The 24436-nt window shown below is 35.6% G+C and overlaps 1 protein-coding gene across 1 annotated transcript in view; it reads right to left on the bottom strand.

Moving 5' to 3' along the window:
* The window catches only part of LOC148948955 (uncharacterized), a 76276-nt gene that overhangs the window by 25982 nt on the left and 25858 nt on the right, over positions 1–24436 (bottom strand). The window contains exons 7-9 of the mRNA XM_089095068.1: positions 14046–14371; positions 8608–8707; positions 3286–3503 (exon numbers count right to left, since the gene is read on the bottom strand). Of these exons, the coding sequence (XP_088951194.1) occupies positions 3286–3503; positions 8608–8707; positions 14046–14371 (644 nt within the window). The remainder of the gene's footprint in view (positions 1–3285; positions 3504–8607; positions 8708–14045; positions 14372–24436) is intronic.

Here is a 24436-nt window from a genome sequence, read left to right as displayed (position 1 = left end):
GTGATGGGATGAGCTAGAAAATAAGAAAAAAATCCTTAGGAATTCTAGGATTTCTATTAAATATCCATTCTGTATTGATATTATCGTAGCTAGATCCTTTATGGTCTACCCATCCTTCAAGCGGATAGTCTCAGAGACCTGTTGCTTCCTCCCGGTAACGAGATTTAACAATTGGTAGATCTTTCGAGTGTTGTATGTCTTCGACGCTGTCTCCATGAAATTTGCCATTTCCGTCCACTAGTTTCGCCAGTCTATTCTGGATGATTTTTTAACCTCTGCTCTTCGCTTCCTACGCTCTGTATGAGAGCACTATGCCGGATACTTGTAAGCTAACTTGATACTTGGTGGGGTTTTTTGCTGATCCAGTATTTCCTTTTGGTTTTTATCCACCACGGCCTTGTCTCGTTAACTTCTGCATTGTTGCAGTAAACTGCTTCCATTCTCTCTCTACACATACACCGAGAAGCACCTTGGGGTTTTGTTCATTACTAGATGTGGAGATGAGGTTGAACCTGGTTCTCAAGGCCAGGCGGAATACAGCCATGGTTTCTGGGGTTTTTACACCTTGGTTTCTGAGGGGAGGGGGGTAAATTGCTTCTATACTTAGTGGATAACCGAAGTCAAATTCTAGTGATTATCAGTTTATGAACTGAACCAGATCTAGAGCCTGTTCCAGCACCAAGATATCATCGGAAATCCAGGACAGAGCTTTTAAATCTAGGCATGGCAAGTATATAATCTATCTGGGCCTTAGTAACTCCATCATTGGAGTACCAAGTAATCATATGGCTTTTTTGTACTGGAACATCGTTTTACGAATGAATTCTCGGGACGGAACTTGCGCCAGATGTCTTTTCAGGTCGTCACAAAAAATAGACTTTGCTTTATCAGTTCCATTAAAGGTCGGGCATATGCAGCAATGACATTAAGGTTAGTCTTTCTCTAGGTTAGTCTTTGCTCTAGCAGCTCTTGGAGATACTGGTTCTCACGCAATAAGGGCACGATTTGCCGCAACAGAAAAAAGAAATCCAACTCCATGCAAATTGCCATTTACTCCTGAGTAATATGGCTCATTTGTTAGGCTTCTAACATTCGATGCACCACAATCAGAGATCCAAGTTTCAGAGAAACATAGAAAGTCAATTCCATACTTCTGCGTCTCATTCGCAACCATTAACTTGGTTGCTTCAGCTTTTATTGATCGAACATTCCATTATCCAATTTTCACATGGATTTTACTACCTGGGGATTTTACTATCTCGTAAATTTTTGACTCCCGTCACCTTCCCTAAAGAGAGCGCGTCACCTAACATTGACGCCCTAGCATTATCTGGAATATTAAAATTTGTCACAGTCATTGACGTTTCATGGGAATTTGTTTTACCAGCAAGTCCCCAGCTTACTGGCACCTTCTACGTGTAAGCCTAAAGGACACCTTGACGGTCAATCATTTTGATCAAAAGGTTCCGTCAATCGATTGATTAAAGCATGATTCACCGTCTAGGAACCTCTTTAACACTTCAGTCAAGCGTTAATGGTGACTGATAGAAAGTTTGAAAGACTCAATCGGTTCCTAGACGGTCAATCATGCTCTAATCAATTGATTGACGGAGGCTTTTGTTCAAAATGATTCATCGTCTAGGGTGTTCTTAAAACAATAGTGCCGTTTCCCCTCTCCACCGCAATGAGGCCAATTAGTAGGATTTTCCGCCAGAAAACTAGGGAAGGAATTTCTTCCCAACCTAATATACGAAGGCTTTAGAGCTTATTAGCTTGTGAGAACAACTCAAACTACTTCATACATAGGTTTTTGCAAAACCTCTTTTTCTAAAAGAGGCAAATAATCAAGGTCTTCCTTTCCTTAGGTATAAATAAATAAGGGCTACCAGACCTTAGAACCTGTTTTAACGCTTAGTCTAAAAAAAAAATCTTAAAATAAAGAGATATTATGGAGTAAATTGTTTCCTCCCTCAAAATGGATATAAAGAATCTCTTGTAAAAATGTAGTGAATAAATTTTGACGGTTCTACTGTCTTTTTGACGGTTCTACTGTCTTTGTGACGGTTCTACTGTCTTTTTGACGGTTCTACTGTCTTTTTGACGGTTCTGCTGTCTTTTTGACGGTTCTACTGTCTTTTTGACGGTTCTACTGTCTTTTTGACGGTTCTACTGTCAGGAGATAGTTGTGCTATCTCTTAGGCTTTAAGATCGATGGGAAGGCGTCTTGCGAAAGCCTTTATAACTCCATTTTTACGGACTGAAAGGCTTTGAGGATAAAACCCACAGAAATTCTCAGAACACAAACAAGCTTTATCACAATATTCTTTTTATTCAGCGCAGACACCCATACAGGTATTGCATACAAAATGGTGGACTCAATAGCAATCTGTAAAAATTTCATATGGCAAATGGTTTCAGACCTCGAGTTGTCTGGGCTGCACAAAAAGTTTTGTTGAACATCCTCGCAATTTTGGTTGAAATCAACCTTGCTGTATAATTAAAAGTAAATAAACCAATAAAAATAGATTAAATTAAAATGTGCTAAAATAAAATGGTAATAAGAAAATGTAAGCTAGATATAAAAAAAAAAACTAAGTTAAGTTTGAAATCAGCAAGAACAAAAAAATGCGCAAAATTTTGAAATTTGAGCCTGCTTTGATTGCTGGATTATTTTTAGCTAATCCATTATAGATTTTACATATTTAACCTACTGTATGGCAACGCGAAAGAAAGAATGTGTAGACAAGAAGGAGAAGAATGACGTTTAAAGTATTAGAGGTCTACGTTCGAAACTAATATCTTGCACGAGATTATTGCAAACAATGAATTTCAATTTTCACGCGAAAGACTAAATTGAGAAGTATTTCACTTAAACTTAAACTACTTAACGGGAAATGTGAATTGGTCTGTTAAAACAATCCTTAAATCGAAAGTAATTTTACGTTACTAAGGAGGGTGTGGTGTTTAACGGACACGCTAGAAAGTAAATCAACCAATGAAACTGTGAGAAAAGTATTTTCGGTAATTTCATTGGTTGATATACTTCAGAGTTTTCCGGAAAATGCCAACTGGAAACGTGAAATTAGCCAGTATGAAAGCAATAGAAATAAGAGGCAGAACGGAGTAAAAGTCAGAGTCTTTTATGTAAGAGATATCATTAATCAACTAAGCATGAATAATTTAACTCATAATACATATATAACTTGATTCACCAATTTGGGTCATTTGTTCCCCTATCGCATGCAAGAGCAGAGCAATTTCTTAACATAATTAAGCAGTTCTTACCTCTGGAAGAGCATTAGAAGATCTTCCATTGCACTCAACGAAGTCTAACACTAATGTCTGAAGAGTATCAATCATGTCAAAAATGTTATCTAGGGAAATGGTAGAATTCAGACGATGAACTTCATCCAGCTGAAAAACAGCAGATAAGCATTCTTCGAAAGTTCTTAGTACTCTTGATATACCCCTTTCGATCGCTTGTCTCACTGCTAAGGGTAGTGCTAGAAATTAAGAAAAATGAAGTCTGTAGCACTACCATAATATATTAAAGCTAGTTTACAATATTAGTCAAATTTTGATTGGACAGCCGGAATTCATTTTGTAGAATATATGCTATGGTAAAAAAAAAAAAAAAATACTTTGTCACAAAATTACCAAAATCGCAGTTCAAAATTAACCAAGACTCTAGGATCAGTTTCTTTCTGTTCATCAAATCCAGAACGAAGGTTTTTTGTACATTAAAGCTGCGTTATAATATGAGTCGAATTTTGCTTTTGAAGCCAGATTTAATTAAAAAAAAAGTTATATTTTTTAAACTTTAGCTCTATTAAACTCTAGCAAGTGTTTTGTCTGTTTAGTAAACTAAGAATGAGATATTTTGTTATATTAAAGCTTGATTATAATAAGAGCTGAATTTTGCTTCTGAGGCCAGATTTAATTTTGTAAAATATCCGTTATGGTAAAAAAAGTTGCATCTATATTACAAAGTTGCCAAAATCCCTGATCAAAATTTACCGCAACTCCAGAATGAGTGTTTCTCTGTTCATTAAACTAAGTGCGAAAAATTGTTTTATATATCAAAGCTAGGTATATTAGTTAAATTTTGCTTTAGCAACAGGATTTAATTCTATAGATTTGTATTATGGTAAAAACAGAAGTTGCAGTTTTACCATAAATTTACCAAAATTGGTGTTTCAAATTAAACTAAACTCTAAGACGAGTCTATTTTTGCTCATTAAACTAAGAATTGAGGTTTCTTAATATACCAGAGTTATGTTACAATACGAGTTAAATTTTACTTTGGCGGTCGGATTTTCATTTTTTCCTTTTCTTAAATTTTCTTTAAAAAAAAAAAAAAAAATATGTTTGGCATAAACTTGCCAAAATGGCTGTTCAAATTTACCAAAAGTTAAGGCAGGGTTTCTTTCTGTTCGCTAAATTAAAACTGAAGGCTTTTAGGTTAGTTTTGAGCATTAAGATTAGTGCATTTTGATTTGCTAATTTTACTACATTCGCGAAGAAAAAGGTAGAAAAAATTGCATCTTTGTGTGGGTAAATATTGGTTTGCTTCTGTTTCAGATACAGTTCATCTTTTAAGATCGTTTTGCCACAAATATACCAAAATTGTTGTTAAAAATTTACAAAAGTCCAGGAAGTGTTTTTACCGTTTATTAAAATGAGAATGCAGGCTTTTACGCTAGTCTTGGGTATAATACAACACTAATTATACAACAATCTTTTGAAAAAGGCATCGAAAAGATGCGGTCTTGTTGATGAATATTTGAATTGGTTCTGTTTCGGATACAGATATTTCCAATTTCTAGTTTTTACCACAAATCTACCAAAACTGTTTCTCGAAATTCACCAAAATTCTAGCATAAGTTATTTTTTCTGTTCATCCAGCTAAGAATTAAGGTTTTTACGCATTCGTGGTTTTTGTGTTCTAATTTGACTACAGTCCTTAGAGGAAAGGCAGTAAAAAATATTTTTTGTGCGGATTAACGAAATAAAAACGCGGGAAAAGTAAAGAAAAATAAGGTGTACCACAGCCAGCGAAAAAAGAGCAATTAAAAGAAGAAGCGAATAAAGCTTTTAATTCTGGTTTTAGATTATTTTTTTAAGGTGTCTCCTTCTATAGTGTATTTTGCGGTTTTAACTATATTTTCTATTCTTTTTCCAGCACTGAGGACGGCTGAAGAGAGGTCTTGGCCAAACAATATTTACATCTTCCCTCTGTTAACTGGCTGCAATTTATCTCGTGTTGTTTCGACGTCCTTGGGCTTCTCAAGTATTCAGTTTTCGTCTGTTTCGGATAAAATTTTATTTAAGTTCTATTTTTCCTGAAACACATTTCTGTTGAAGGCTTGTATGAAGTCTTACTCATCTGTCGAGTTGATTAGAAATAAGTCGTGTATGGTCGCTTTGCATGGTTTTCTTCCCTTATTTTCCCTTAATTTTTTTCCCCCAATCGGGGGCCATAGAGCTCTCGTATAAAACATTCGGGAACAACTACTGGTCCTAGAATTTTTTATTTTCGCTTTTATTTCCTCAACGTGGCTGTCTCTTCTGTCGAGAGAATCCTACGCTAAACTCGCATTATTCAAACTGCATCTGAGCCTGATACAACCAATCCCGATTTATTTTTAAGTGGTCTTGCTCTTTTAAATAAGTAATATTGTAATATCAAGATAGTTCCCCTAGACATTAGATGGCATGGACGGCAGAAAGCGACGCTTGTCGGATGCCGAGAGAAGGACGCCACACTGGTGGCAATGTGCTTGGAAGGCCTGTGGCCGTAGGCTCTTCAGAGGTCGTCATGCAGGAATCGTTGCCACCTTATGCGGCAGCCGACGGGGGAGGAACTAAGTAAGTAAGATCGAGTTTTCAAATCATAGGATAAATATTATTGCAACATATTTTACTCGTAATTCCTAATACTTGTCCTTTAGTCTTTCTCATAATAATCCGTAATTCCTACTTCATCTTCAGTGAAAAGATAAGGAACTAATCAGTGCCAATTTTTACTTAGCTATTGCCAGTGAACTTGTCCCTTAAAGCGGACATCAACATAGGTAACTTCCACGTGAAGAGAAAAACAAGACTGATAATTCATTTGAGCTCTATACGAAGCCCTAGACTAATAAAATGTTGCCATTCCCTAATAGAGAGCATAATATTATCGAAATGTAGAATTAAGTGTACAAGGGATCCCAAATTGAAACGCTTTATCTTTAAGAATTTAATTATTTAGTTCATTGTTCCCTATATCCTACTCCCTCATATCCTATAATCCTAATAACTCTAATGTCCCATTATCCCTAAGGCCAAAATTCAAACCATTTCTTCTACTAAACTGTCATATTCATTGGTTTCTACCGTAAAGTAAGAGTTTTAGTTCATAGCTAAACTGGCCATTTGAGTTACATGACCTAGATCATAACATATCATTTTCAAAAAACATCTTAATCTCTTAGGCAACATGTTTCTTCGACCTCTTTAGGCAACTAATCATATATACATGAACCTATAGGTCATACTGGAATATTTAAACTTTCCAATATTTGCAATTGGGTTTCTCATTTGCTAATTATTGTTAGTACTATAATTATGTTTATAATAATATAAATATCTTAAAAACAATTTGGCAGCAATTTAGGAAAATATGCCGACAAGCGAAGTTTTGGATATCTTTTGTCATTCATTATAATTTTTTGGCTCTTTTGACTAATTTCTGCGGGGTATCTGTACTACCTTATGTTGCTTAGTACCAGAAAATTTGGCTTTATTCTAATTGACACGTCAGTTCTTTTCTTGAGAGCGATATTATCAAATCTTGCTTATTTATTTTTGCTACCATAAATAGACGAAGAAAACTTTATCTGATACAATTTTGCTAGTTTGGACTATGGAGCGTCCTAAAGAAGCGTTCAAAATATCAAATTGCGTATCTTCAGAATAAGTTTTCGTGCAGCAGGACAATTTCGCTCTCGGGTCTTAAGCGCACTGGAAGTCCCATTTCCCCAAGAGGCATAGGGGAGAAAAGCTCGAAGCTTAGCGCCAAAGACCCAAATAGGAAGGAACAACCAAGCGGCTACGTTGCAAAGTCGATTAATTCTCTAAAACAAGCAACGAAAAAAAAGACTCATGCCGTGTTTTGTATTATAGTTTACGGTTCTTACGTGTTATAACAACCACACTGTTGCTCATGATCTGAGTAAAACCGGTTTCTCGGTCTGCATTCAGAGATAATTAACTTAGTCTCAGTGAGATAAACTACTATAAAGGTATATTTTAATTAAGTATTTAATATATAGAGTTGGTTAGGTATTTAATATAATCGTTCTGGGCGGCCTGCCTTCCATAATTCTCTGTTGTAGTTTCCATAACTTTGTAACTAAATTACTACATTTTCATCATGTTTTATGTACATTTCATTATGATTAACCTAACGTCACTTCTTTGGTATGATCGCTATAACACGCAAGTACCTAGTTTACTACTAAACCTGTGAAGAAAATCTTCCAGATCTTTTTTTCTTTTTCTTGTGGTTCTGAGTATAGTGAATTTTATATATATTTTATATACATTATATAATTTTATATTATGTATAGTGAATTTAAGTATTTTTTGGTATGGAGCTTGTTAAACTGACTTCTAAGCAAAAAATGTAAGATGTGATATCTGAAATATTTTCAGGTGATGGTATAAACCTGTATTCTCAAGAGCCTGAAAATAAACTTAAACACAAAGAGAAATTTGAAAAAAGACTCAAAAATAATGTAAGAAAACTAAAAACAAACGTTTTGGGAGGTTAGAGGTGAAGAGGATTGATCTAGAGGAAACTGGCAACACCTTTTGAATTTAAACAAACATCATGTACAAGAGGTGGTGGGCATTTCATTGCGTGGTGGGCATACGATGGTGTGGGCATACGAGAGGTGGTGGGCATGCGATGGTGTGGGCATACGATGGTGTAGGCATACGAGAGGTGGTGGGCATACGATGGTGTGGGCATACGGGATGTGGTGGGCATACGATGGTGTATGCATACAAGAGGTGGTGGGCATACGAGAGGTGGTGGGCATACGAGAGGTGGTGGGCATACGATGGTGTAGGCATACGAAAGGTGGTGGGCATACGATGGTGTGGGCATACGAGAGGTGGTGGGGAGGCGATAGTCTGGGCATACGAGAGGTGGTGGGCATACGATGGTGTAGGCATACGAGAGGTGGTGGGCATTCGATGCATCTCATTGCAATAGGGGTTAAAGTCTGTATTTCAATAGGAAAATAAGCAACTTCACTTAGTTTCCTGAAATTCTGAAAATAGACAGTAGAGAGGGTGAGGTGAGTATTTAGCTAGTAACCCCATGCCATTCCTTCTCTTAAGAGCTAAAAATCAAGCCTCGTCATAATTAAAAATTCTTTGATCACTAAGGCTTCCGGGGTTGATCTACCCCACACACGAAAGAGAGACAGAATTTTTGAATAGAAGGCATACCCTCAAAAACTAAAGATCATCATAAATTAAAGATTCGCCCCCTCCCCCCTCTTCACCTCCTCCAGTCAACAAAAGGTTTTATTTTCTAGAAGTAAATATATTTACGTGATTCTGATTGGGTTTCCTGATGCTCCTCTGTAGAAGCTCCATCGCGGTTGACCGTTTCCTCATCAGGTCTGAATGCTTCTCTGTTGTCTCCTGTTTCCTGAAAACAATTAAATCTATTCAACCGGCCAAATCATTTTCGAATTTTCTTCAACTAAAGATTGAGTGGCATTGTTGTCAAATCAATTATCCACATAAAACGAACACAGCATAGAAATGACAAAGACAATACAGATTTTAATTCTAACATAGCAATTAGCAGGTAACTTTTCAACACGTTTTCTTTTGCTCGATTTTGTCAAACAGTTCGTGGTAACAAACTGTAAATAAGGAGCGACCCGGCTCAATAGTAACCGAACTCTAAAAAACGGAGTTTTGATACCATTAGATACATCAAAAGGATCAGATTTTAATGCTTATATCAAATATATAAGTTTCATCAAGTTTAGTCTTACCCATCAAAAGTAACGCGCCTGAGAAAATATGCCTTATTTTCGAAAAAGGGGGAAAAAACCCTAAAAGTTATAGAACCTTAATGAAAATCACACCGTCAGATTTAGCATATCAGAAAACCGTAATGTAGAGGTTTCAAGCTCCTATCTGCAAAAATGTGGAATTTTGTATTTTTTGCCACAAGAAAGGTCAGGGATGCGAATTTATCGGTTTTTTGTTTTTTGTTGTTTTTTTTTTCAGGGGAGATCGTATCGACCCAGTGGCCCTAGAATATCGTGGGAGGGCTCATTCAAACGGAAATTGAAAGTTCTAGTGCCCTTTTTAAGTGACCAAAAATGGAGGGCAACTAGGCACCCTCCAAAGCTCATTTTTTTCCCAAAGTCACCCGATCAAAATTTTTAGATAGTCATTTTGTTCAGCATGGTCGAAAATATAATAACTAGGTCTTTTAAGATAACTTAAACCCCAAAGTCCCCGTGGAGAGGGCCGAAAGTTATGAACTTTACCCAATGTTTACATATGGCATTGGTTATTGGGAAGTATACAGACGTTTTAAGGGTGGATTTTTTTTGGTAGTGGGAGGGGGGGGGGGTCGGGGGGTATGTGGGAGGATCCTTCCTTGGAGGAAGTTTTCATGGGCGAAGGGACATTGCTATGAACGGGGCGCCGGATTTCCCAGCATTATTTAAAAAAAGATCAGAAATTCAATTTTAAAAAAAACAAGTTTTTCAACTGAAAGTAAGGAGCAACATGAAACTTAAAACGAACAGAAATTACTACGTATATGATTGGGTTCGCCCCCTAGTCAATACCTCGCTCTTTAAGCCAAAGATTTTTTAGTACTTTCATAAGAGCTATTTATTATAATAAACGGCCTTTGTGATTAAGGGGTCATTTTTAAAGAATCGGAACAAAATTCGAACTTTAACGTAAAGAGCGAGGTATTGACTAGGGGGCGAACCCCCTAATATACGTATTAAAAGTATATGAATATAGAAGTTCGTTACGTATGTTAATTCGTAAGTTACGTATATTTATTAATAATAAAAACGTTCGTAAATAAAATTAAACAACTTTCGAGAAAGCCATTTAATCAAATAAAAGTAAAATTAGTACGCAAATTTGGTTTTAATTATTCGTGTACGGTGAGCCAAAATCAAAACCTGCATTAATTTCAAAAACGTTCAAAAATTAAATTTAGAAAAACAAGTTTTTTAACTGAAAGTAAGGAGCAACATTAAAACTTAAAACGAACATAAAATTATTCCGTATATGAAAGGGGCTGTCCCCTTCTCAACGCCTCGCTCTTTACGCTAAAGTTTTTATTGTTTTAAAAAACAAAGCCGTGAGACAGAGTCAAACTTTAGCGTAAAGAGCGAGGCGTTGAAGAAAGGACAGCCCCTTTCATATACGGAATAATTTCTCTTCGTTTTAAGTTTTAATGTTGCTCCTTACTTTCAGTTAAAAAAACTTGTTTTTTTATTTAATTTATGAATAAAAACTGTCATTTTTTCTTTTATCCTTGTAGAAACATCAAAATAAATCAATCTCCCTACCCGTACTTTCAGAGTACTCCTCTACCCGTTATTCAAGAAATCTCCCTACCCGTACAAGGGGCCGGTCTGTCCCTCTCCCGAGCAAACACCCATGTTCCATCTAGTTTTTATGGTATTGACAATAAACGACTTAATAAGCTCTATTTTATAGCCTCTTGATATACTGAGAAAATTACATGAATTAAAGCAAATAATGTTTAGTCAAAATTTTGTTTCATTTCTGTCCGTTTTATGTTTTATTTCTTCATAGGAATTAATGTTCGCTTCAAGTTATAAATGCACATCCTTAAAAAATTTATAAACACTGTGTCTGTTTTTAATATAAAAAAAAATAAATAAAAAAATCTGTTTTTAAAAAAATCAATAAACAAGTTCATAATTCCTTAATTAAATTTTACTACCAAAATAAGCCCTACTAGTAACAATTAAACTAACCCTATAAAATATTTTCATTCCATTGAAAATAGAAAGGGCTGATGCCCTTTTTAATAGTCGAAAGTGATTTGAGGGCAACTAGTCCCCTTGGCACTATACTGGCACCCTATACTGGCAATATTTTTGCGGCACCCAGTAGTTGTGTCCTGTGCAAATGATAGTTCTATCAACAAATTTGGTAATCACTAAATACAAAGTTGTGCTAAAATAAAGCGTTATTTGTGAAACATGTACCTCATGTGCTCTGATATTCTACTTCTTTATCGCAGAATTAGCCTTAGATTTGTAACCAACACGCATGAAAACCCTTTAATACCAACATTAGTACAAATCAAGTGTCATCAGTGAGATATGCATGTGGTATGTTTTTGTTTAAAGACACACCATACAGCAATTCTAATGACTGCACCATACACCGGACCGCACCAGACAGCACCATACACCATACGGTCATACAGCAATTTTAATGACGGTTAATTGTTAGCATTTAATAATTAAGGGTCATACAAAAGACGGTCATACAGCAATTTTAATGACTTTTAATTGTTAGCTTTTAATAATTTAGGGTCATACATCATTTTAGGGTCATACAGCAATTTTAACGTCTTTTAATTGTTAGCATTTAATAACTTAGGGTCATACAGCATTTTAGGGTCATACAAAAGACGGTCATACAGCAATTTTAATGACTTTTAATGGTTAGAATTTAATAATTTAGGGTCATATAAAATAATCTCTAAATTATAAGGAGTCAAAATATTTACAATATGTCTATGCAAGCAAATTTGGAGCTGCTGGAGGAGGCACAGGCCCACTGTCATACTTTGAGTCTCAAATTATCCAGACTAACATTTCTCGATAAGTTCTAAAATATACTCCAGCAGTGAAATACGTACTAAACGTGTTTTCATTTTAACTAGAATTAATCTACAATTAGCAAACTCAGAAATCAGCAAGTACCAGTTTTGCAAAATACAATACGTATTTACTCGTACAACATATGTTGGCTTACCTTTTTATTATTATTATAATTTATTTATTTATTTTTTTATGGAAGTATAAACATGAGATTTGCAACCAGCGATCCCAGGAACCCTTAAAACCCTTTTTGGTGAAAGTTAAAGAGTACTTGTGAAAAACGGACTGTATATACGGGGTCTAGCATGTTCATCTTTCAATTAAAATACATCTAGTAAACCTCTATTTTACATAATTTTGGACCCTTATTCAGGGAACTACAAGTATCAGGTACCCCAGAGGCAGCTTTTTTGGATATTCTGACAGTCCTGATTAAAATAGCCATCCTGAAACTTTGTTCTAAATCCATACGAGGCTGAGGGGGTCCTCCGAGGCACATAAGATAGGAGGTTGCCAGGGTTCAAGCCTTAAAGTGGCTCCTGTAACTTTTAATTTGCAACTGAATAGGCCTTCTCCCACAGTTTCCACGACCATCCGTTGTAAATCGGAAGTTTGATAAAAAAGAAAAAAACAAAAGAATAATGCATGGATGACAAATCGCTGCCAAATAAGTTGACACTATTGCGGGGACTATGATACAATTATAATTATTAAATTATAATTATGATACAATTGATATGATTATAAATATCGTGGACTATGATACAATTATAATTATTACATTATAATTATGATACAATTAATACGATTATAATTACCGTGGACTATGATACAATTATAATTATTATATGAATAATAATTATGATTCAATTGATACAATTATAATTATTATATGAATAATTATAATCATTACATGACATATTATATGATGGACAAAGATTATTTACATGATTAGAGTCCTCAAAAACATTCATTTTATTTCTCAACAAAAGTTTTGTGCTGATCAGTTAATCCGTGGCATATTAATACCCCTAACTTTGCACGTTAGGCTAAGATTAAGGACGAAAAGGCCATACATAATGATACCTAAAGAAACTAAAAACTACTACCATCAGAAACACAAAAATTCCAATATAAAAACGTGAATTTGGATTAAATATTACAGTTTTTCTTTGTTAGTCCAGTCAAAAATTTTTGAAAGTACGGAGATCCCTTTATTAAAACAACTTTAACTGATTATAGAAAAGTCAAAGCTAGGCTAATATATAAGGTAAATGCTAGTTTAACAAAATTTACATTAACAAAACTATTGTGCCCTTTCAGTGAAAATTACTCTTTCTTCGGTTTATCTTCTTCGGTTTAATGGAAAAAATATTTTAGCAGTAAAATTTTCTACCTGATTTCAAAAATAACTCAAATACCCTTTACAACTGAATCTGATTCAATTGTTCTCTTTTTTTAAGCTTTCTGGCAGAAATTATCTTTTCAAAAAATACAAATGAGAAGAGGCCTATCTCAATAAATCATAGTTTTGGATATGCAAAACCAAAACTAAATTGAGACGATTTCTACCGTTCTTATCTCATTAGCCTTTTTAGAAGAAGGTCGATTGACCCGACTACCCTTCTAAGCCTAAAACGTGTACATTAAGAAGCTTATGTACGGAAACATAAAGATAGGCTAAAATTTAATACAAAATTTTACCCGAATTTATAGAACTTTTTATCAGAATTTTACCATTACCCCAGTCGATACCACAAACAAAGACATCCGGTTACAAAACAGACTTTGGCGGTTCTGGCCTCTCTTGCAACCGGGGCAAAATTTTGATTAGTGCCCCCCTTCCCCTGTCAAATATAATTCCCAGTTAATTATTTGGTTTTTATTAAACATTTTAACTATTATTATCCAATTATTTTTGAATTTTAATTTATTTTTATTTTATTAATTAATAGTTTATTAATTATTTTCGTTCATTAACTATGCACTCTACTTTATTGATAGTTTCTAAAATTACAAAATCATTATAACCATTAGATTATTTATCTGAAATTTTGCACCCCTAAATTTCTGCGTCGGGGGAAAGTGCTCCCTCTGTCCCTCCCCTAAAACGGCCCATGAATACAGAGTACTTACATTAGGCTCTATTCTGTTGTTAAGACGACGATCCTCATCCCTGCGAGCCCTACGATACGAGCGACGAGCTTCATTCATGCTCTCTCTTAATCGGCGACGACTTTGAAGCAGCCTTTGCAGTTGAGTTTGATCAGAAGAGCTGTGAGAGCTTCCTCGTTGACTTTCGGAGTACTCTCTTAAGCTGCGGCGAATTTCTGGTAGATCATGCATATGGACTGTATTCTCAGAAAAGCTGTTGAAACTCCTCCTTTGAGGTTCAGAGTGCTCCAAAATGCTGTTAAAGGGAGGCAAGGAGGGTGGAGGCGGCGGTGGCAACAATGAAAATGCTAAAAATTCACCAAAAAGTTAAAACCTAGATATCAGTTGGAAAAAGTTTTGTGCTCACCAAGTTCGCACCAAAATACCAAAGATATGATTTCTTTACAAAGTTAATAATAGGTTTACTGTTTTCTTTAAAAGTAAATTCTCCTCATATGTAGGAATACACATCGGAATGATTCGCACAACTTCTTCTACTTGAACCGAAACTCATTTCTTTAACTCTAAACCACGGCCATAATAAAAGCACATTAACCTATGATGCAGTTTTACAACTTTTATAAAAACCAAATCCTGATCAAAAATAATGCTTCTGAGACACATCCACCTAACCGCCAGCCCTGCGCACTAATAAAAGTTATCATAATTCTAGTTTTTTTTTGTTTTTTTTTTATAAAATGAATAGACATTAATGAATATAAAATTATAGAAATATATCACATATCTTTTTAGTTATATTTCATATTTCTAGTTTTTTTAATTCACAAGCATTGAAAGTTTTTTTTTGCATTGCATGAATTCTAGGAAAGGTTCGACAAATTTCAGAACAACAATTACAATTTAATGCTTAAAAAAAATAGAAACTTTGGTGGAACATTCCCAATCTAAAATAGGAGCAATATACGACACATTGTTTTGCAACTTCTATTAAACGTTTTTAACCGATAATACATAATAGATAAATATAATTTCGTTAAATGTTGTTTTAATGTACCTTTTATTTCCAGGTTTCTTTGACTTTTTGCTTTATTCTTTAGAACTTTCACGTTCTTCTACTCAATTTCCCCACATAGTCTGCCACTTTTTTGCAAAGACGTTATAAACGTTATAAAGGCAATACACGCTATAAAGACGTTATAAACGTTATAAAGGCAAACGTTATAAAGGCAAGTCGTTTTGAAATTGAACAAAAAAAGTGAAGTTTGAAAGGATGTCTCCTAGCCAAGAATTCACTGAACGTGAAAATCCAGTTAAAATTAAAACAAAATTCATTTCAATAAAAAACCTGAGTAACACCTGGAGCAAGGGCACATTATGAATAATCAATCAGTGCAAGCAGCAAGGTCAATCAGAACTAATTGAAAGAGAGTAAGAACACGATTGGGAACCTTAGATAGCGTTACTAGCGCTTAAATACGAGTAGTTCTGCTTTGAAGTTGAGAACAAATGTGATGGTACAAGCAATCGAAATTGGACCGCTCAAGTTTTCATTAGTGTCACTTCTTCTTCTTCTATTTAACAGCAGGCGGGCTTTTCAGTAACACTATTTAGCCCTTTTCCTTTTGCTTCACTCTGTGGGCTACAGAGCTACTGGCTTGATTGCCTCATATTTATTAGATATATTCAGATATCTTTCAGCAGATCTTTCGACTCTAGGAGTTCAAATATAAGATGATAGATGTCGATTTCTATACTCTGTGTGCAGGTATAGTTGGCTAGGCTCTTGGCTGATAGTGGGATTTTGTGGTGTTTGAAGTATTTTAACAGTTTAGAAAGCAAGGTATGTTGTGCAGACGTCAGCATATTACATTCAAATAGGCAATGGTCAATTGTTTCATTATTCATATTACAATGCCTGCAAAGAGGGGACAGGGGAATTGAACCACTTGAATTAGAAAGCTTATATGAGAATGCAAGGAAATTTAGTCCATTTGTTCCAGAACGAATTCTATGATAAATTTTAGAAAAATTCTTAGTGGGAAAGGGGGAAAAGAGAGGATTAATCTGATTAAAATTAATATCTGATAGCCTCCATCGGTAAATATCTCTAATTGGGATTGGTCTCCCACTTGGCTGGTCAATATTTATAGAATTTTTTGCTATTTCATCAACCTGATGATTACCACTTATGCCAGAGTGGCTAGGAATGTACTGAAAGTAAGTTTTTATGCCACTTGAAGCAAGATTATCAATAATACTGAGACAATGATAAGTGTCAATGTCCAACTTATATTGAGGAGCTGAGGCCAGCAACTCAAGGCTTGATAAAGAGTCGGAATAAATGATAATATTATTCGAATTTTCAATCAAAGATTGGTTTTGCTTAAGGTGTTCTAATGCCATGATTATGGCATTTAACTCAGCAGACATTATAGATAAATTATTAAATAATCTCTCGCCCATTGCAATGTTCAGGTGAGAAAGGAATGCACCACTTCCTATCTTCTTATTCATTTTTGACCCATCAACAAATATTTGGAAGTGATTTTTATAGGTAATTGTATTAAGTTCTGCAAATTTTTTCTGAACAAAAGCAATGGGGGTTAAATCTTTATTCCATTTTGAAAATTCAGTATTTATTATGGGAAATGACCAATTCCATGGAGGGGATTGGGGGAAAGTAGGTGCAATAGACTTTGCTGGTACAGGGAACTTCTTTTGAATATTGGCATACTCATCTGCAATACCTCTATACATGGCTGGATTTCTTAACCAATTATGTAATGTGTGTGAGCTATTTGATTCAATTTTTGTAAGATGTTTTATCAAGAGAAAGCTACGTCTCTCCCTTATTGTTGTTAATCCACTCTCCAGAAGCAGAAACTTGGTGCTTGTGGGTTTCCTAAGACCAAATATGAGACGTATTATATCATTTTGTGTTGTTTCAATTTTTTGCATCTGGGTCTTTGCACATGCACCATAGACAATGAGCCCATAGTCAATATGGGGTCTTATATGTGATTTATAAAACTGGAGTAAGGTTTTCTCCTTACAACCCCAGGGTGTGGAAAGAAGTCTTTTTAGTATATTTGCTTTTCTATAACATTTTTTTATTGTGTTTGAAATGTGGAGGTGGAAATTAAGTTTTTGGTCAAGCATGAGACCTAGGTAATTAATATTATTATCCTCTGGAATAGTTGTTTTATTTAGAGTTAGTTTTGCATTAACATGGTTTCGCTTCCTGTGAAATTGGATTATTTTTGACTTGGTGGGTGCAATGGGTAAATCTGAATGTTGAGAGAATTTTTCAAACTGGAAAAGTGACTTTTGCAGATTTGACTGTGCTATCTGAAAGGTGTTGCCAGATGACCATAGCACCAGATCATCAGCATATTGTAGATTCGTGTGGGGTAGGTTCATGTCCCAGAGATATAGGGCAAATAGGAGGCAACTGAGGACTGCTCCCTGAGCTAGGCCTTTGGATATTGTCTTTTGGGGTGAAGAGGCTTAACCAACACAAACAATGAAACTTCGCACTTATATGAAGGATTTAATAAAGGATACTAGCTTGGGAGGTACTCCAAGGTTTGCAAGTTTATTTAAAAGGATTTGGTGGTTCACATTGTCATATGCTCCTTCAAAATCAAGGAAAGCTGCCACTAGGATATTATTTTTTGAGAAAGATTCATTTATTGCATTTGTTAGCAAAATGAAAGCATCTGTTGAGGAGTGGTATTTCCTGAATCCAGTTTGAGTGTGTGGGATCATGTTATTTTTCTCAACAAACCAGAGGAGTCTGTGATAAATCATTTTCTCCATTATTTTCCCCATCACAGGTGTAATCATTATGGGCCTATAAGACTCAGGGTTATCTTTTGGTTTATTTTTCTTTAGGATTGGTAGGAGGGACGAACATTTCCATATATTGGGGAACCTAGAGGATGCCCAAGCGTGATTATAACAATTTAGCAGTTCTTGTTTGTATGAAGGTGTGAGATTCTTTATCCATGTAGGGTGTATATTGTCATAGCTGCTGCTAGTTTTGGACCTAATATGATGTATTGCATTATTCAATTCCTGGATTGAAAATGGATTAGTTATGTACTCGGATCCTGGGCGTGGTTGGTAACTAGGGTTCATAGGAATTGTGGACAGATTGCTTTGATTGTTTGACGTTAGCTTATTAACAAAAAGAGTTGCAAATAGGTTAGCCTTTTCAAAATCATTGTCATAATGGGTATTATTATGTATAAGCTAATACAGGAGTGGGTTGGGAGAAGTCTTTTTCCCACAGATGTGGCTTATGACTTTATGTATTATTGGCTCATGCGTTTCTCTGGAGAGATTATTTGCAAAATTATTCCAGTATTTATTTTTAGCATCTATTATAGTCCTTTTTAGATTAGATTATTCTTGTAATTTTTTTAAATATGTAGTAGGTGTTGGTTTTTTTTTGAATTCTGTCCGAGCTGCCTTTTTTATCTTCCATTTATTTAGGCACTCATTTGTCCACCATGCTTTAGGAATTTGTTTAGGGAATGTTTTCTTAGGTGTTGTCCTGGGGATAGCATGATTAGCTGTATTTATTAGTAAAGATATCAAGGCTTCAGCATGTGTGTCAACTGTTGCGTTAGAAATGCATGAACTTTGGGTGAAACTTGTAATTTCATCATTTAGCTTATTTTGGAAAATAGACCAATTTGCTTTAGTGTTGATATATTTGGAGGTATGAGAAGAAGTTTCAGCAGGTTCATTTAGGGAGCAAACTATAGCAAAGTGGTCTGTACACAGACTATCAATTTTATTTATGTAAATTTTGTTCAAAAAATTTAAAGACACAATTTGTAGGTCAATTGTGGAGAATTTGGCACTTTTGGGGTTAAAATATGTATTTAGGTTTGTAGGGGTAGCAACAGCTAATTAATTATTATTTGAAATCATATGCTCAATAAATTTACCAGCTTTATTTGCTGGTTTATTCCCCCACAAAAGGCTGTGGGCATTGAAATCACCACAAATAATGATGTTTTTTAACATATTAGAATTATTTATATAATTAAAGAAATCCTTGGCATCTGAAGTTTGGCCATTAGGGTTATAAAAGCTTATTATGTAGGTTTTTAAATTATTCAGCCAAACACTTATACCAATTACATCAACATCATTTTCAAAATCTGGAAAATTGATGCCATAAAATTTTATATTATTATTAACTAATAAAGCTACACCACCTCCTTTTCTCTCTGAAGATCTATCCTTTCTCAGGATAGTGTATCCCAGAGACTTAATTTGTTGATTTTGGGTTAAATGAGTTTCCTGGAGGCAAGCAATATTAATGGAATTATTATTCATAAATGATATTAGTTCATTTAGCTCATTATCTGTGAGTGATCTTACGTTCCATTGGAGTATTGATAAATGTTGTGTTGTTGATTTTTTCTTCATATGACTGTGTATCCATGTTCAGCTTTGTTAAAAGTAAAGCAAGATCTTTTTTTGCTTGAATGAGCATATCATCTGGGATGTAGATTTTTGCCAATTCTGCAATAATTTTTGGTTTCTGTAGTTGATGTATGTTCATGGCCTGAACTGCATTACAGTTTAGAATGAATAAGCATATATTTGGGGATTGCATTTTTGGTAGTGCATCCTGTTTGTTGGTTAAGGGATTGATTCCAGGTAGTGTTTCTGGTTTGTTTCTTCTTGGGAGGGAGGGCCAGGCTGGCCTCATCTCACCGGAAAACAAGGCTTGCTGGCTTGGTGATTCCTTCTGATAGGGATTTGAGCTAGGGGGCTTAGAAGATGTTGTTTTATATGGGGTGCTTGAAGCATTTGGGGCATTTGACTTGGGGGTTTTGGTTGGTTTCATTACAGGCTTTATTTGGTATTGTTGGGCAGCATTTGCTTCCATTGCTGCAAAGGGGTATGGGATGGCCTTCTCTGTTGATATTTGGAGTGTTAGAGCTCTTTTCTTGTATGCAGGGCATAATGATTTATTTGTAGATTCATATGGACCTTTGCAAATGATGCATGTAGGCTGGGTGTTTTTGCAAGTTGTCAGCTCTTTAGGATGGAAAGATTTACAATTACTACACTCTTGGAGAATTTCATTGCATTTGTTTGTCGTGTGTCCCAGTTTGAAACACTTCTGACACTGAATAGGCTTAGGTTTGTATTCCTTGTGTGGTTTGATTTGCCCAAATAGGAATAATTTTTCTGGGATATCAATTTTATCCTTTAGTGTGAATAAGAAGGATCTACTAGTTTTTAGGCCAGTAGAGTTAGGTTTTCCAAGTTGGGTAACATCCTCAACTGGGATTGTGTTTCCAGCCCTATCTGAGAGGCCTTCTTTTAACTCCTGAGTAGATATCTCTGGGGGAACATTATAAACTACAATTTTTGTTGGTGAGTGTTTTGGGTTCCAATTAGATGCAATAATTGGGATATTCAGAAGGGATTTAAGGTTAATTATTGTATCTGCTGATTTCTGATCTTCTACAGCTATAAGCAGAGATCCATCACGGTTAATGTTAAGAGAGAACATTGATTTTAGCAATTTAAAAATTGCAACTCTTATTGCAGTGATCAATTTTATTTCAAAGGGGGTAGTGGGAGTAATTTTAAGGTAAATTCGTAAGTTTTTGGAGGGCGGATCTTGGGCAGGGAGAGGGGAACTGCTGTTAATTGGGGAGATTTTTTTCCTTTTTTAGAGCTTCTAGAGAGGACCTCTTGAAACCCATTATCATCATTTATGGTTGCATTAGGACCTACAGTTATCATTGTCCTATTCTCCGAATCGGAGCCATCATTAGAACTTTCAGATAATGTGCTTGACCAGCCAGGATGGGTATCTTTAACTATGGAATTTGATTTGGGATCTGGGGGGACGTTTTTTTTTGGAGGACTTCTGAACATTGCCTATTGGAAAAATCTTTAAACACAAATATAAAACTAAAATAAGAAGGGAAAATAGATGATATCAAACCGTCTGCACTATACTATGGGAAGGATAAACACCACAGTATAGCCCTGAGGATGACTTGAGCAGGATAGGTTTGGTACAACTACTGATTAGAAGCGATAATAATCAAGAAAATATATTTCGATTTTCTTGATAATAATCTTGTTTATTCTACAGTCTTCTTCTTCGCTTCTTCACTCAATTCTTCCTCCAACCGCACCGACCCCCAAACTCACCAGGCATCAGAACAGACTACAACCCGTCAAGTGCCGAACGAACAGATTTGCAAATTCCTTCGTACCATATTTTGTTAGTGTATTAAATAAGTGATATTTTTTTTTTAATGACTGTAAAAATAGCATAATTTAGCGTTCCTTTTTGTTTGCTACGAAAGCTATTTGATTAAACGAATACGAATAATAATGACAGTACGATAAGGTACAAGATGGCCCAGTTATTTGAGGAATTTTCAGAGGGGCGAAAGCATTTTACCGTGGAACATACATATTATCCTTGGGTTCGTTGTAGTATTAGCGCAGTGGTAACTTGAGCAATAAGATGACAAAAATCTGTATTTTTAATAAATCCGTTGGAACTAGATTAGGTAAGTGTTACTTATAAGGTAGCACTATCTGAAAACAAATATCAAAAGCTACAATCAGGTGAGTTTGTACTTCAACCTTTCGTATTTGATACACAACAACATACTAAATTTGACCCATATAATGCGTCAAATTTAGACGCATATAATGTGTCTAAAGAAAGAAAAAATATAAAAAAAAGAAAAATATAATGTGCCCAAAAAAAAAAAATAAAAAAAAAAAATATAATGTGTCTAAAAAAAAGACACACATAATGTGTCAACAACAAAATAAAAAAAAAGACACATAAAATGTGTGTCACATTTACGAATACAGCAAAAAACAAAAGAATATAAGGTAGACCAAAACAGCGAAAACAAAACATTCATGTTAGTCAAAACCCCCAAAAAATTAGAGAAAATCTCAGGGGAGGGGATGGGGAAAAAATAATGCATTTGTCGAGATGTTCACTGACAAAGGAAATGAAGCTTCTCCTAAACCTAGCAGTTACATAAGGATTGGTGGAAAAAGATACAGCCATTGAAAAAAAGATCATCTTCTTGTTCGTAATAGGCGTAAGTCAGAAAAACATTTTATCGAATTGAAAGCATTTATTTTGTTGCCAAACAAAGACTTCTCTCCTATACTTTTCACGAGCGCTTCTCAACTCAAATTGCCAGACGGGTGTAAAGATGATTTACCCCTCCCCCCACTATCCCCAATAGTCTACAGCTCCCTCCATCACCAGGGATCGCCCAAGGACCAGACCTCAGACCAGGTGGACGATGATCCTACAGAACCTTCTAGGAATTGGTAACACCGAAATTGGCAAAGCCATACTGGTAATAGCACGTTAATCCATCTGGAGCAGCAGAGCCACGAAGAACTCTAGGCCGTCTGCATGCAGACAAAAGTCAGGTAAATTAACTCCGACTTTGTTTTCAGGCGTTGTTTTCAGGCGACTATTTACCGTTTTTATATCTCGCTTGTTTCAACTTTCAGTGAGCAAAACATTCAAGTCGTAAATAGACTAACTTTTTATTTTTGCTGTCAAATTTGAACTCGGACTACTGTTGACAACAATTGTCAAGGAGGCACACTTGTGCCTCTATAAAGAGGCGACCCACCACAATGTTAAGCGATTTCCAGTCCTAGCGGTCGCAGAGAGACAGCAGCAATCGCATTATGTAGCCCAAGCTTAAATTAAGCAACTGGCAAAATTTCACCCCCCCTCCGACGGTATTTGCATGGGTAAAAGTTAGCTGGACGTGTCAAACCTCCAACCACAGCCCCCCGGTCACGGTGTCCAATTGGGTTGAAGATTTCCTAGGTCCCGGGCGCTCATCCTCCAAATTTCAGCTCAATCCGATCTCCCCATCCCTGTATTCCAAAAACCAAATATAACCACTTAAAGTTCAAAATTTTTTTTTCTTCTTAGCCACGCCTACAAGCCCCGGCTTGCAACTGATCTGGATGACTGGGAACTCATTCGAATAAGCATTTGACCTGTTAGGGCCTTTTGATATTTTTAGACCGAAAAAATTATCCCCCGAATTTACATTTACGAAAAACCTCGTTTTCCTATAAGAGCCCATGTTAATTTTTCCCACTATAGCCCCCCTTTAACGTTGTCTGATCGGGCTGAAATTTAGAGGATAAGCTTTCCTTGGGCCTGGGAGCTTATCCTCGAAATTTCAGCTCAATCTGATCACTCCTTCCCTGTTTTCCAAAAACCAAATATCAAGTTTTGTGGATATTTGCTTGCGTCAAAAATAGATTCCACTTACTAAAAAACAATTACCATTGTGTCTCTTTAGTACAGCGGTCGATACTCCTGACTGTCAGGCAGAAGACCCGGGTTCGATTCACCGTCAGAGGAAATTTTTTATATACTGAATTTAAAGTTTAAAAAAGAGACTCAGTTTCTTTTTTAAATTATTTGAAACAGATTTCGTTTTCTAAAGAGTTGAAGAGGCTGAGTTACAAGGTCGACCCTTAAAACACCCTGTCGAGAAAGAAAAGAATAATACACAATCATCTAACAGTTAGTCAAGCAATAATAAGTAATAAACTGTACAAAACGTGCAGAAATTATTTGAAAAAAACTACGTTTTCTAAAGCGTTAAAGAGGCTGAGTCACAAGTTCGAACCTTGAAACTTACAGGGATTAGAAGGTACAGTTGGGGGGCTGCCGCCCCCAAAACCCCCGCTTTCGCAGCCTTTAAATAAAAAAAAAATTTTAAACTGAAAGTAAGGAGCGACATTAAAACTTAAAACGAACAGAAATTATGCCGTATATGAAAGGGGCTGTGCCCTCCTCAACGCCTCGCTCTTTACGCTAAAGTTTGACTTTCTCACAACTCTTTTTTTAAAACAATAAAAAACTTTAGCGTAAAGAGCGAGGCGTTGAGGAGGGCACAGCCCCTTTCATATACGGAATAATTTCTGTTCGTTTTAATTTTTAATGTCGCTCCTTACTTTCAGTTAAAAATTTTTTTTTTTATTTAAAGGCTGCGAAAGCGGGAGGTTTGGGGGGCGGCAGCCCCCCAACTGTACCTTCTAATCCCTGTACGTTTTAAGGTTCGAACTTGTGACTCAGCCTCTTTAACTCTTTAGAAAACGTAATTTTTTCCAAATAATAGTAGATAAGGCATTATCTGCCAACAAAGCGAAGAGACATGGATATTATCTAACTTAGCTATTTGGCATTTCTTTCAAATTAGAGCCCGCACAGGAGCTAACCGCTCATTACCGGTCTTACCATTATTGGTCAGGAATAAAATAAAGAAGGGAACAGTCGATTTTTTCCATTGATTAACGTTTTTTTTTGGGGGGGGGGGGGGAGGCTTTCCGTATCTCCATGATGAAGA

This window comes from Artemia sp. Qi Xiang Cuo, chromosome 9, assembly GCF_049724085.1.
Source record: "Artemia sp. Qi Xiang Cuo chromosome 9, ASM4972408v1, whole genome shotgun sequence".
Lineage (NCBI taxonomy): Eukaryota > Metazoa > Arthropoda > Branchiopoda > Anostraca > Artemiidae > Artemia > Artemia sp. Qi Xiang Cuo.
Note: the sequence above shows the minus strand (reverse complement) of the source record. Positions and strands in the feature narration are given on the sequence as shown.